Here is a 15,739-nt window from a genome sequence, read left to right on the forward strand (position 1 = left end):
AAGCCAGGCCTTCTCATAATAATAATAATAATAATAATATCTTGAATTTATATAGCGCCTTTCAAGAAACCCAAGGACGCTTTACAGGAACACATAGGCATGGACAAACTATGTGAGGGGTAGGATGAGTGTAAGGGGTGGTTTAGTGAAGACTGTAGGCTGTGGTGAACAGGTGGTGCTTGAGACGTTTTTTGAAAATGTCTAGAGATGGAGCGCTACGAATGTCTGCAGGAAGAGTGTTCCAGAGGGTGGGAGCAGCAGCACTGAAGGCTCTGTCTCCATAGGTTCGGAGTTTGGTTTTGGGCATGGAAAGTAGGCCGGTGTCTGAAGATCGAAGGTTGCGGGATGGTGTGTATGAATGGAGGAGATCAGAAAGGTACTGGGGAGCCAGAGCATGGAGAGATTTGTATGTGAGGAGAAGGACTTTGTAGTTGATACGGGACTTGATAGGGAGCCAGTGGAGGTGGATGAGGGTCAGAGTGATGTGTTGCCAGGGTCTAGTGCGGGTGAGAACTCTAGCTGCAGAGTTTTGGACATACTGAAGCCTGTCCAGGGTTTTGCTGGGAACTCCAGACAGGACTCCATTACAGTAGTCCAGGCAGGAGGTTATGAAAGCATGAATGAGTGTTTCAGCCACAGAATCAGGGAGTGATGGTCGGAGCCTGACCTCAAAAATGCTCTACAGAATGAGTGGTCACAGATTCCCAGAGAAACACTCCAAAATCTAGTGGAAAGCCGTCCTATAAGATTGGAGGCAGTTATAGAAGCAAAAGTGTGACCGACTCCTCATCCAAGTACATGTATTTGAATATCGTGTCATTACAGGCCCTGTTGGTGTTATGGTCAGGTTGCTGAATACTTTTGTCCATATAGTGTATATGTCTTTACATCTTACACTAGTAAGAATTGCTTCCTTCAATCACACTGTCAATATGGACTTGCAACCAATTATATTTTTATCATCCAATTTGAAAAATTGGATGATAGGCAACACTAACCTGCTCCTTGTTACAGCTTCAGATTATAATATACACTTTTTCTAGAATAGATGTACTTTAGGTACATTTCCTAACTTTTAACAGTGTAAATGCAAATAGTTGTGTACTGTTCTGAACTGAATGACACAACTTGGTGGACATGCAGCCCTTGTGGTTTTGCTTTGATGCAGCCTAACAAATGAAAAATCTCATGTTCCACTATGATGGGAATAATGTAAAACTGCTCATCATTTAGAAGGTTTTCTGTCATTTTTCTTGCTGTCACTGCGAGAATGCCACCAGTTATGTCATACATTTTGCTTTCTGATGTCTTTCAGAAGCAAAATCACTGAAAATTGATTCATACTCTCTCTAGGGTTCACTTCTTCTCCTTTTGATCTGAACCAAGGTTTCAGAAATGTGTTAGTATAATCAAATTTCATACAGTTGAGTTGGTTTAAGATTCAGAATAAACTGTCAAAGTGAAAGAACTTATAATCTGTACTTTTTCTTTCTTTATTTCCCACCTACATCATCAGTCTTTCTTTGTATAGTTTTCTGCTTCAGTTTTCCTGCTTCGCTTTTCCTGTTTTTCCCCTCAGCTCTTGATGTCTCTGTGTTTTCGTATCTTTCGAATGTCTCTTAACGGATCAGTTGCTTCTTTTTTCTGTGTATTGAAGAAAATAAAAACCTCCCTAAACCAAATGTGTAATACCTCTGTGTTTGTCTTTACTTCCCTGCCCCCGACAATCAATTCTCATTTCTGCTTCCTTCCTTTTCCCTCGTCACATAAAAAGGAGAAAGGTGAAAGAATTCAAGGAAGAAGAAAGAGTGTGAAGCAGAGATGTGTAGAGGATTGTTGGAGCGTTAATATTTCAGTGGATGGAACCTTGGATGAATAATTCAGCCTCGATGTCACGCTGTTTCCCGCTCTGCAAGACTCTTGGCCTGGTCACACAAATCTTACACTTTTCTCCAGATTTGGCCTTGAAAATCATCTTCCTCTTTCTTTAACCCCCCTCCTTTCTTGCTTCATCTTTTGTGAACCACTTTTCTGATTTTAGTGTAGAAACCCTTCCTATTCCTCCTGGACTCGGCATCAGAGCTATTTATGTTAGAAGAAGATAAATTACTTCCTTCCACTGCAGCTGAAAGATGTAACTCACACCTAAGCATCGCTGCAGCCTTCAGAATAACACACGGGCAGGTATTGCTGTTATGTAAGCAGCGCTGACTCCCTCATTGTTAGCTTGAATAAAGAGACCTATTTAGCTTAGAGGGCTAGTGGGGAGGTTCTGTTGGAGCAGATTCGACACTCCTCTTCTGTTGGTTAAAATGAATCAGGGTTACTGACTCCCCCAGCTTCCCCTGAAGTGATTTTGACCCATGTGTTTATAAGAGTGTGACACTGATAGGCTTATCAGACCAAGCAGAATAGTGTGGTTTTATAGATAAAGGTCCTGTGGCTCTTTTTGTTTCTGGCATCAAGTTTCAGCCAAAGCAGATGGACAAACACTCTCTCTCATTGCTTTTTATAGCAGCGATTGAGTTACAACTCTTTCCTCCAAATCAATATCTGTAGTTCTCTCAAAGGATTTTGAACACATTTGCCCAATCGATATCATAATTTTAAACTTTTTCCAACATCGATAACACTCAGCCTCCAGTTTATTAGTAGCTAATCCTGGCTAAAGCTCATGCTGTCGGATGACAGCCTTGCAGTAAATCCTGTCTTCATGAAGGTTTTAATGTTGAGTTTTTGCTGTTGTTTGCATTGGCAGCGACGAGCAGGAGGCATTAAAAGTACAATATGTTGAATTTTATCTCTGAAATGTCTGTTGATTAGAAAATGACTGCTCCTATATTATTTTTATACCTTGAGTTAAGTAGTTGCCTGATCAAAGCCAGAGAGATCAGAGATATTGTTCCTGATGTATGCATGCCCAATAGTGACATGGCAGGACACGCAATGCTAGTCATCTAATCTGAAGCATATGCTGCCACTTTTATGTTGTTTAATGCAAACAAAACCGTCAGTTTTTCTTGTTTCTCCACTAAAAGTCTGTCTGAAATGACCTTTAGTAGTGCATGCAGTCTGTGTGTCTCCTGCATGTAAACATAAGAGCTACATGTGACTGCAGTCACAGATACACCTGCATGACCCCTGAGGCAGACACTCAGTGCAAGGCAAATCTCAAGGATTTCCTGCTTTCAGCAGCACCTTGTCTGCGTGCTTGCTAATGTAGCATATGATCATGATTATCGTCATGTAGACCACTCACTCCCAATGTCTTGGTTGGGACCCACAGGTGGGTTGCAGGAGATTTTTTTTTTGGTCGCCAAAAGTTCTCAGAATTTATTTTCTACAGTACTAAACGGGAGCTATATGCCTATAATCTCATCCTCTCCATCATTATAAAACACAAAACAAGGCTCCACCAGCCACTGGATGACAAAAGAGCTAAAGTCACAGTCATGGATGCTTGCCTAACAATAAAGTAATGCATTTTTCCACACCAGACAGCCACTGAAGGCACAAGAGGCTGAGCATGCAAAAAAAGCCTATGTGACAGAGGTGAACTGGATTTATCCTGTCTTGTAAAACAGAAACTGCCAAATCAGGATCAGAGTGAGGCCAGAATTGACGTTATCCAAGCTAGCACCAACCACTAGCTCAACCAACCAACTGAAGATGGCACAGAAGCCAAATTTGATAAGCAGTACCATTCAGAAAACAAAGTTTTTGTGTCACGTTCAGTTATTTTACATAAATACTTCTAAATCTAATTTTAAATGAAGAATCAAACTCTGTGTAGCCAATCTGTTTTGACTCAAAAATATCTAAATACACTATATGGACAAAAGTAAGCATAAGTGCTGTCACATTCAGTGGGGATCATTGGATGTCAGTGAGTCATTTTGTAAATGCACTCCTGCATGTTTCTTAATGTATAACAGTGATAAACAGTGTAGCTAAACACTTAAGATGTGCACTGCCTTTAAGTCATAGTTTCAGACCATTCTGATCATAAAATACACTATATGGACAAAAGTATTTGGCCACACCTATTAATTGTTGAAGTCATGTTTCAATCAAGCCCATTTCCATGGGTGTATAAAATCAAGCACCTAGCCATGCAGTCTCCATTTGCAAACATTTGTGATACAAAATTCTCAAGAGCTCAGTGACTTCAAAACGTGGTACTGTGATTGATGCCACCTTTCTAATAAGACAGTTTGTGAAATTTTATCCCAGTTGGATATTCCACAATCATAATTGTGATGGGGCTGTTTTTCAGGGTTAGGGCTAGGCCCGTTATCTCTAGTGAAGGCCAATCTTAATGCTTCAGTATACCAAGAAATTTTGACAATGATATGCTTCCAACTGTGAGATCTGACCTCAACCCCATCAAGCACCTTTGGGATGAACTGGAACAGAGATTGCAAGCCAGACTTTCTTATCCAAAATCAGTGCTTGACCTCATAAACGCTCTACAGAATGAAAGGGTACAATTTCCCAAAGATACACTCCAGAATCTTTTAGAAAGTCTTCCAGGAAGAGTGGAGGCTGTTATAGTTGCGGGGCGGGGGGACTCCATTTTAAAGTATTTGAATACAATGTCATTACAGTCCCTGTAGGTTTAGTGGTCAGGCAGCTGAATACTTTTGTCCATATAGTGTAAGTTGATTAATCCTGCAACAGCTTCAATACAAAAATGCAACATGAACTGTCTCCTGAAATAAGAACGCAACATTTTTAGACACTCTAAAGGAAGCAGAAGGACACACTAGGTTAGAGTTAATCTTGACCTTTCTCCAGCCTGTCAGACGACAGAGACACGCAAGAGTTCCATGTTATACACAACTAAAGGTCACTGGATCCTTAAAAAAACACTGCAGATAATTTAACTGTTTTCTCATGAATACTCAGGGGAAAAAACATACCAGTGTCACACTGTACCTTTCAGGGCTCAAAAGTGGATGGATTTCTGGCTTTAAGACCCTTTTTTCGACACTTTTTCGTCTTAATGGTTGATACCTCTGTTATGTAATCTTTCCTTTCAGCATGCTGTTTTAGTTTTTTCTTTTGTGTCTTTTACTTCTTTCTCTGCTGGCCTTGCTATAAATGTAGACATCCCTTGCTGATTGTTTTATGTTCTCTTTCTCATTTACATATACAATTATTTCACTGTGCTTATGCTTTTGCTCTTATTGTTTCCAAAATTTCATTATTGCATTTTTTTTTTCAAGAACTTTTCTCTCTTACCTGCCATGTTTCCTCGCTGTATTGGTCGTAATTTAATATAGGAAGACAATATCGAAATCTGGCCTTTCTATGGAATAATCTCCATTAATTTTCTACCAACACTCCCGGTATAAATTGCAAATCATAACCCACATGCCTAAGTTAAAACTGTGCCTTTATCATGCAAATATACTCCAAACATATCCCCCTCTAGTCCTGCTGGTGTGTGTCTTTCCTACATTAATATGCAGCTCATATTGTCCTGAGCCAGCGTGTGTAATTTCAGCACAAGAAAGCAAGGATGTGAAGAAATATGTGCAACCACCTTAAAGAAAAAAAAATACAAACAGTAAACACACCCAGGGGTATTACTCTCTAACCAGCCAACACTGCCTAGATACTCTATCGTTATTTAGCATCTTCACTCGCTTGCCCATAAATCAATGTTTCCACGGTGGTGGTGTACATATCAGCATCATCTGCTCCTGGGATGTTCAGTATCACACACGAACACAGCTGTGTTTCCCATAAGAAAGAGCAAACCATCATGAAAGGAGACTTCCCTTACCTGTAGATGTTGGTATGATGAATGTGTTTGGTGTTTTCAGCATCTTTAATCTGAATTTCTGTGTTTGAGCCCTTTTTTATCTTTTACATTTTCCCTCATGTGCACCTTTATTATCATTTTTTTCTGACCCAGTACAGAGACAAAACATCCAATGTTGATGCTGAGAAGTTTAAACGTTTTTGAGAAATAACTGGCTTATTTGAAAAATGATGCTGACACTTTTTTCAAAAACATTGGGACAGTGGTGCTTGTGTCTACAGCCCATTGTTTACAAACTGTTTGCATATGGAGTATGCGTATATGTTGCCATGGTGTCAAAGTCCATGGCTAAACATAATGAGTGATTTACAACCCCAATTCTGAAAAAGTTGGAACTACCTGACCTTTTACCAATCAACCTTAATTAGTTGCAAAATGCTCCTCCAGCTGATTTTTCAGTAGTACCTCTTACTTTTCCAGTCTAATGTTGCCCTATCCCTACTTTTTCGAGTTGTGCTGTTGCTATCAAATTCAAAATTAGTTATTCATCATGAAAAAGTGAAAATTCTCCACAATATCTAATATGTTGTTTATGTCTATTGTGAATAAAATTTGTTTTTATGAGATTGCGTTCTGTTTTTTTTCTTTTTTTTTACATTTTACACAATGTCCCAGCTTTTTCGGAAATGGGGTTTTATTTTAAATTGAGAAGAAATCTCACTGTATTCCTACTTCTGACCTGCTTCAATAAAAAGGCATAAATATGCATGCTATATAGTCTAGTCTCATCCTTGTACTGTGGTGTAAAAAATTCAACACTTTCTCGCTTTCCCTCTTTCATAGTAAATCCACTCTCACTCTGAAGCTAACATCATTTTCACACATTCTGTCCACACATCTTCCTCCGCCAACTGTCTTTAAAACATTTATTCCACAACAGCTCTCCTCGCCATGCATCCCATCTCTCTGCTAATCCTTTTTTTATAACCAGTTGGAGTTTCGGAGTGTTTTTCCCCTCTTCTTCTCCTCTGTTTCGTCACAGAGTTTCATCACACGTCTGTCGCCTGCGTTTGTCGTGGGATTTGGTTTAGTTGTTCTCGTTCTCTCCCCTCGCCTCAGTTGGTCTGTTAGGCTGTTTATTTCTATATTCATATGTGTGTGTTTGAGTGTGTGCAAGCATCTGAGTATTATTTCTTTGTTTGAGCTGTCAGTGTTTTGGCAGCCGGCAGCCATCTTTCCTTTTTATTCCGATGCAATTACACTTAACCAACTGTCTCATTCCTCCCTCTGGTATCCTCATTTTACCTCCACCTCTATAGCCATCTCCCTTTTATCTCGTCTATCTTTCTGCTTACAGCCATTTTTCTCTGTGATGCTTTCAAAACCGTATACAAATGAAGTGTTTCAAATAAGGTGGGTTTTTTTCATGGCTTTTTGATTTAGTAAGAGATGAAAAATCCCCATTGCCAGTCTTTAAGGACTTAACTCTTCAATTTATCTTATTTAATGGTTCCGTATGAAATCCGATTTAACTTGTCAGGGTCGACCTTTGCTTGCAAAATTGACCTTAAAATTGGAAAGGCCATCTGGAATATTGCAAGCTTTTAGACATGGATGCTCATGTATGTTTAAACTGTGTGTTTACAGGGTTTCATCACAGAATTTTATAGTTTTTTGGCAATTAAAGCTCCTGTGAGAAGATCCAATATGACTATGAAACAGACTGAAATTAATACTGATGCATTTTATTGACCTACAAACACAAAATAGACCACCAGCTGTCAGATTTACAGTATATATCTGTAGGTATTTCTAATGCTTTTAAACACTGCAGGGGGTAGGTGTCAAATAGCGATTGAGTGCATTTAGTAAGGTCTGCTGCAATTTGTCTGCAAGCTTAACTTTATATTTCTATTGCATTGCATCAATTATGAGTAGCTGCAAAGCAAATATTTCAAATGCCAATCTCATATATTTAATTGCTAAGATTTAAAGACAATTTATTTGCATGTTTAAAGCTTCTTTGAGGATTTTTAGTATACCTTGTGGACAAAGTGGTGCCCAAAAATTTCCTACTGCCTTAATCCAACAGTTCAATATATTAATCACTGAGAAACTTTGCTAAGGAAGTAAAACAAAGGGCTGTTTGTTCTGTGAACAGTTTTTTCTGACACTTACCCCCCTCCACTAGCAGTTTCAGACATTAAAAATAACATCTAAGATAAAGTCAGTCAATGTTCTGATGGCCTTGTTTGCTTTTTTGGGTTATAAAAAGGAAATAATATTAATATAAGTCTGTTTTATAACCAGCTAAAAACTCCTCACAGTAGCTTTAAGTCTGATAAAGTATTTGGAATTTACAGTGTAAGCTTACATTGACTCCTGGTTGCTGTCTAGTTGATACTTATGTCACAAAATCCAGCTAAACCAGTAAGAACCATCAGCCAAAGAACTGAGAACCAGCTGTATATAAAGTAAAGACCAGGCCCAGTTTGACCCAGCGTTAGGTCTGACTTCAGAGCAGGAGGCAGCTCAGATTTAAGTCTGCGATTCCGACTAGTCAGATGCCTTCTGACATATTGGTAATATTAATTCACTGCAAAGATAAACCATGTTGTCTCCTCCTCTGGCTCTTCCACTTGAAATCACCCAGGAGTCAGACAGGAAAACATATAATGCATCACACCAATTAAATTGCTCATTATAAATCAGGACAGGGAAACATTAAATCAGTGATAATGTATGTAAAGGCTGATTAACATAAGGTCTGTAATGATAAACCCACTGCTAATCTTTCATGTTTATAGTCCCATGCTGAATGCATGAGTCTGTGAATTGCTGCCGCCCTCAAAGCTACATCTGACCTGACTGTGAACCTCACATTTATCCTAACTAATTAATTTCATGTTTATGTGTGTTCATGAATATAAACATATAGACTGAATCCCAGCAGGGATAAACAAGATTAATCTCCGTCATGCATGTTGTTTACAATAATCCCTGTACATACGACTGGACTGTATAATGTCTTTGATGCATGCAGGGGGACACACTGAAGCAGAAAACAGCAGAGAATTTCTGTTTACAGCAGGGTGTTTTTTTGTTTGTTTGTTTGTTTATTTAAGCTGATAAACACATCATTAAGATCTCTATCATGGTTCCTCTGAAACATAGGTTATCAGACTGACCATGCCATGATGCTACAAGTCAAAGTAAAACTTTCCCCTACTGAACACAAGTCAATCTAAACATGTCTCTAAGGGATGAAAATATTATTCTAGCCTAGCATTGCTAATGTCCACAGAGTTCTGCAAACCGTGTTATTTATGTGCTTACAAGGGTAAGGGCAGTCGGAGTTAGCAGCAAAGGGAGGAGCGTGCAGCAGTGGGCAATCCAAGCAGAGAAGTATTCTGATAGACAGAACAGTGTTTCACAGTAAAAGCACCCAGGGCATTTTAGCTGATGTTCACTAAGCTCTTTAAAGCCTTGACTTTCAACTGGTGGATTGGGGTAAAAAAAGGGGGTAAAAAAGCTGTTTTAGTGGGTTGCGGATGTGTGCCTGGAAAAAATACATGGTTAAAGTCTATGATATGCTTTTATTCTGAAGGCTGTGACTCGGTCTCTTTATTCCATCACAACTTTTGTTCCATTTCAAGTTCAAACTGCCATTTTATCATAAAGATACTTGGTTATCATAATGTCTGTGAAATAATTAAATTTTTTTATCTCAGTTAATTTCTGTTGTTAATCATGATACGCTGTTGCTTAGAAAATAATGTTTCTGGACACCAAATGTATCAGAGGATAAAGGTTGAAGGTTTAGGTGATTACTTTTTCAAATTAACGTGTTAAAATGAATAAATAAGTACTTAATGAAGCCTAGTGTTAGTTCATGCAGGACACGGTAGTCATACGCCCAACCATGATCAGGTGACAGCCAGGTGATCCTAATTACCGCCTCCAGCTCCCACAGCCAATCACAGCCCTTCTCTCAACACAGCAATGACAAACTTCTCACTAATCCCTGCTTGCATTAATGCTGATGCACTACACTTCTGCAGCTGCTGGCAAAGCTTAACCTCCTCCACCCCAGCCTCCTCCTTTATAGCATAAAACTTGTTGCACCCTCATATTCAGATATATGCTGCTAGGGGTAAATTACTGTTGAACTAATTTCATTGTATTCAACACACATTGTCATAAATGTATCTATCCATATGGGAGTTTCTAGCCATGCGCTCTCTGGAAAGTCAAAGCGTGCTGCTTGAAAAACCCAGGAAGCACCTTTTGAGCAGAGCCTTCTCCGCCTAGTAAAACTATATATCCATTTTGCAATAAAATGGTTAAATGTATGATGAGAGTGTCCCTGACTGAACAATTACTTAGGATTAACAAATTAATGAATATACCCATCTAAAGTAATATCATATCCATCACTAAGTGCTCATTCCTAGTGACTTGCACCCTTCATAATCTACCAATTCTCTGTTTTAATCTTTTTTTGGTCTACTTTTTCTTGTTTTGGTGTGTATGTGTTCTGACAATTTAGCATTTCCATTTCCAGTTATCCAGCTCCAGTTTAAGGCATGCAGCCTTCTGTATATGTGTTATAATGGTTGCTGTGGAGGGCGTCCAATCAGCAGAACTTTATCCAGCGCCCTGCAGCAACAAAAATATACTGGGCAATTTTTCAGCACACATACACATACAGAGATGCACACAGTTTATTTATGGCATGCTCACATGAAAATCAAGGATAAAAAATGAAGTAAACCCGGGTGTACATGCCAAGAATATGCAAATGAGCTGGGCTTAAAGCTGTATAACAGTTTGCATGATTAATGGACTGCTTATATATGTGTGTGTATTGGGATTATTCTGTTAGCTAGGCATCTGTTGCTGCCATCTTTTCTATAGCAGTCTGTCTGTCCGTCCATTGACGCAGGAGTTGGCCTGCTTTCTTTTAACGCACACACAAGCAGAGCCGCTAAAGCCTCACTATACTGTATTATAAAGTTTCGATTAGATTCATGTGGTCTTTTTAATAGGAACTTAGCATGGATACTCGGCACACATGATGATCACACCAGACTGCAGATGATTGACTCGATGTTCCTTTGATGATTCATCCCAGCGCGATGGATCTTGAATAGAAAATGTCAACTTTAAACCGAGATTAAACGGAATCACTCAGTAAAGCTGGTGGGGGGTTTATGTGTCTGTTTCTGTGTGATCGAGGGAGCCTGAGGGGGTGTGTGTGTGTATAAGAGTGTGTATTAGCAAGAGTCTGTTAATATCCCTTATAAAATTTACCACGGTCCATTTGGCAGCAAATATGAAACTCTTGAGTCATTCTACTTTCTCGCTCTGTTCTAAAGTAAGGATTTAGATGAAGCTTAGAGCAGACTTCACAACAATTGTAATTTTTCCTGTAAAAATAAGATAAAATCTCAAACAAGTCTATGTCTGGTTTACTTGATTCGAGGAATGAGTGATTTCCAGTGAGAGGAAATGGTTCAAAAGAACGGGTGAAATTATCTAAGCCATCAGGGACTTGTTTTTATGGAGTATTACAGAGCCCCAAAGAGGACATGGGAAGATAAAGAGTTTAAAAGTTAGTTTTAGATCCACAGAAAACTCTCACATTAGCACCAGAAACAATGCTGGATGTATGAGATAGTTCCTAGTTTCTAGTGGGGCTGTAACATTTTTTTTATTTGTCTTGAATCACCACAGTTCTGTGCATGTGGTCACATGATGAATATGTCTGAGCCATAAAAAGGCAACCACGTATGACAGCATTTACCTGCCAATCTAGGTGGCAGTAATGCTCGTGTTTGCAAACTGGTACTAAACAGCCAATAAAGAGGAGGAAGAAGCTGGCACACCTAAACAATAGATGGAATAAACTGTAAGTCAGGTGCTACTGCCAGCAAAGCTCAACCTCCTTCACCCCAGCCTCCTCCTTTATAGCATAAAGCCTGTCGCAGCCTCATATTCAGATTCATGCTACTCTGGATTAATTGCTTTTGAACTAATTTTACTGTATTCAATATGCATTGTCATAGATGTATCCATCTATATGAGGGTTTCTAGCTAACTCTGTGTATTTTTCTGTTATCCAGTGGTGGGATGTGGAGAAAGGTGAGGCACTCCAAACCTTTTATCCATCAGGGACCGCCTTGAAGAGGATCCACGTCTCGGCAGACTTCTCCACTTTCGTCACCATCGACAACATCGGCATCCTCTACATCCTGCAGAGGGTGGTGTGATGTTCCAAAAGACCAAAAATGAGCACAAACAAAATCGGACACTACATTTTTTTCTTACAAAACCTGCACAGTTAACCCATTTGCTGGGACAGATGTATTTTGTTGGAGTCCCACGGAGGGCTGAGGTGAAAGCTGCTTCATCCAGTCACTACACTCCTAGCTTTACAATAGAGCCTTTATTCTCACTTTAGCGGGGTAGGACAACTTGTACAACTTGCCTTTAACAGTTTACACCTGCTTTTAATACTTCAGTGACGATCATCTGTTGGGTGTGTAGATGTGCCTGAAAGATTCTTGGGAGAGTGTACCACAAATCAACTTTAGCATACTCAAGCTTTCTCGAAGTGAGCTGGCCTGACAATGCCCCAAATTATGTATAACAGGTACCATGATGCTGGTTTTGAACTGTTTCTTAACTCAGGCTTTCTGCTTCAAGCAGTGTGCATATAAGAGGACAGTTCAAACAACCACCAGCTGTCAGATTGTGACAAAATGAAATAGTGATTATCACAAGACAACAACACAGCGCAACTCTTATATCCAGACAATGATGTGTATGATATCAGCAACTTAATCAGGGGCTGTATTAAAATCTAAAAAGCCTTGACCTTCATGAAGCATATGTGGAAATATCTTAAGTATTTGGCCAAATCAAAGTCAAATCAATTAATTAATATGCTTACAACACATGGAGATTATTTTTTTTCATTTGAGGCTGTTTTTGTTGTAAAACCAGTGGTGCTATGCGCACTTTCCAGGTTAATAGGACCAAACAGCAAAACATGATTTTCTGAAGATGGTGTGCTGACATTGTTCTTTTACTGTGATAATCTACTTAAATGTGGGAATCTAGCAACTGAAACAAACAGGTAACAACAACTAAATGGGATGATGATAAAAACTGTTATTTTCATTGCACGCTTTCGTTTTGTGACATTACAGATCTAACGTTACAATTCCAAAAGCATGTCCCTTTAACTGAAGAGCCATAATGGGAATTTCTAGGTAATAATTGATCTAAAAAATATGAAACTTTGCAGCCAGTTTGAAGCCTTAACCCAAACATAACCTTAACCCAACCAGGTTATGACTTAAGAGTCAGTTACAGTACATTTTAATTCATATTTTACTTTTCTTTAGTCCTGGATGATTAAAAGGAGCAGACTGTGGCTTTGTCTCTCTCAAAGTAGCAACAATTCAGTCCCTCCTGTCTGTTACCTATCTGTGATGCTAAAGTTCGGTAAAGTATACGAAGCTAGACACAATCTCTTTCTGCCAAGTCTGTCACAATAAAAGCCCCCAGTTGCCATTGAAGACTTTTATTTTGAAGTGCAGCATCAGGAAATGGAATGTTTTCAGCATCAACTTCACAACAAAGACATTTCATGGAGGAAAGAGCAGGAATGAGGAAATGAAACTGAAGCTTTTTAGCTAAAAAAAAAAAAAGCTTGAAAAACAGTCATAGCATAGCAGACAGATGATTCCTCCAGTCAGGTTGTAAAATTTTTTTAAATTTAAGAGGATCATTTTTTTCTTGTGAGTGAGCATGGCTTCGGCTCCTTCACCAACACACCCACACCATCCAGAGCAGGCTTTACTGCCTCATTATCCATGATTGTAAGGATTAATTTTATAAACTTTAAGAAATTTTTTCATGACTGAAAATAGGCCAGGTGGTTCAAAACACAGTGGCCTGTTATACAAGAAACCTAACATGGATTTTTTTCATCACTTTACAGGGACTTTAATCTTGCTTTGTGGTACAGTCATCCATCTATTATCTACACTAATCACAGGGCTGACATTTTGAAACAAGTTAACCAGCCACGCTCACAATCACAGCGACGGGAAATTTAGAGTCATCAATTTACCTAACAAGCATGTCTTTGGTCTGTGGAAGGAAGCCAAGTAGCTGCAGAGAACCCATGCATGTATGGGGAGAATGAGCAAACTCCACACAGAAAAGCCCTGCCAAAAGGAACCACGCTGTGAAGCAACACCTGAAAAGTAAATGCAATTGTGCTTTCTTCTGATAGAGAAAATAGAGCAAAAACTGATGTTTAGAAGAGGAGAAGGCACTTAAAAAGTAAACCTGTTTACTTAAAATGTCTGTGAATATCAGATCTTCTTTTGAAGCAATCAAACCTTATAAGAATATCATACTAACAGGTTAAAGAAATGTGATCTTTGCATCACTCTAAATGTGAATAATAACTGTAAATCTATATTGTGATGGGGCTGAGCATTATTGCATGTGATGTGAGGGAATTTACACTCCACTGTTTGTAATTGATATAAGTTATAATGCACGTCTGCTGATCCATTAGAACTCATAAAAGTGCATTTGATGCTTTGGTGCTGTGATTGCTTTGTTATGTCCGTGAAAATCCCTTTTCCTGTGTCTGGTTTTGAGCCTTTTAATTAAAAGCCTCAGTCTGAATAGAAATATCACTGGAGGCTATTTATGTTTTGTGTATGAGATTCTCAATCCACCAGCAAAGACAGAACTTCTGCTGCACTTTGATCACCGTTAAAAATTAATGGTTGGATTAAGTTTTAATGATTAAGCATTTGAATTTGAAACTGAGAACTTTAGAAAAGCCCCCGGGTCTGTTTGTACATCTGAACTTTTTCTACTTTTGAACTCGGATCAAAGGTAAATGTCTTTTTTACAAAAATAAAATAAATGCAGTATGTGATTTATAATTTATAACAGAAATTTCCAAATGCTTTTCTTGCAAGGAACTTTTTTTTTCTTTTACTATGTGATTTTGTATTTTTTAATCTCTTCAACTCACAACTTTTTACACGCTTTTTGATGTGTGCATTGCGTGAATTTCTAGCCTTTCCTCTTCAGGGCACTTTGAAGCAGGAGTTACAATCTTTTATAAAGCTTTTGACGCTTTCCTATTGGTGCTTTAAAGTCGTAATGAAATTCAATCAACAGATTCCTGCTTGTTTAGAGGTCTCTGTCTTAAAAAAAGGAGAGTAATGTCTGCTCAGGTTATTATGATACTGTTAAACGCTGTGATGCAATGTGGGTGTAATTTGTAAAAGATTAAACTATACTCTTAATTCTGTGTCTGTCTTGATTTTTTTTACCTGCTTAATTATTCTCTCACTGATTTGATTTTCTGATCTGGTGATGAATTAATCTGCTTTTGACTAAGGAAGTTGTGAATGTATTCTGCACATACAAACTTGGCTCAAAAAGTAAGGAAATGTGTGTTTGGTAGATTATCTTTTTGCTGTAACAATGCTTCTTGGCAAAAAATCCTATACCATTGAAAAAGCCTCTTTATTTCCCTTTTAAATGGTGCCACAGTTCTAAGGAAGATGCACTTATGGGGTGAACCCATGAAAAAATTTCCAGATCTTCTCTTCTAAAGCCAAACAGCTTATTTTGCTGTCATTATTGACTTTTGTTTTGGGTTTCTGGTACCCAAAGGTGCTGCCAATCAGGTGCCAATCATGCACCTGATTATCAGGACCTATGAGCATGGGCCCTGCTACATTGATGCCTGCTCCAAGAATCAGCATGCCACATTTGACTGATCTGGATAGGACCTGTGCAATAGAGCAGATTTAAGCTGGTCCTCTGCAAAATCAAGTTGGGGCATTATTTGGAGTAGGGCTGTCACGATATCAGATTTTCACTTCACGATTGTCGTGGGCAAAAAATGTCACCATAACGATA

At 38.7% G+C, this 15,739-nt stretch overlaps 1 protein-coding gene across 2 annotated transcripts in view; it reads left to right on the forward strand.

Moving 5' to 3' along the window:
• The window catches only part of apaf1 (apoptotic peptidase activating factor 1), a 66,597-nt gene extending 51,519 nt beyond the window's left edge, over window positions 1-15,078 (forward strand). For both annotated transcript variants that reach the window (XM_041780621.1, XM_041780622.1), the window contains one exon: window positions 11,896-15,078. In XM_041780621.1, the coding sequence (XP_041636555.1) occupies window positions 11,896-12,042 (147 nt within the window). In that variant the 3' untranslated portion in view covers window positions 12,043-15,078. The remainder of the gene's footprint in view (window positions 1-11,895) is intronic.
• The last annotated feature ends 661 nt before the right edge of the window (window positions 15,079-15,739 follow it).

Source organism: Cheilinus undulatus, linkage group 23 (genome assembly GCF_018320785.1).
Source record: "Cheilinus undulatus linkage group 23, ASM1832078v1, whole genome shotgun sequence".
NCBI classification, from domain to species: Eukaryota; Metazoa; Chordata; class Actinopteri; order Labriformes; family Labridae; genus Cheilinus; species Cheilinus undulatus.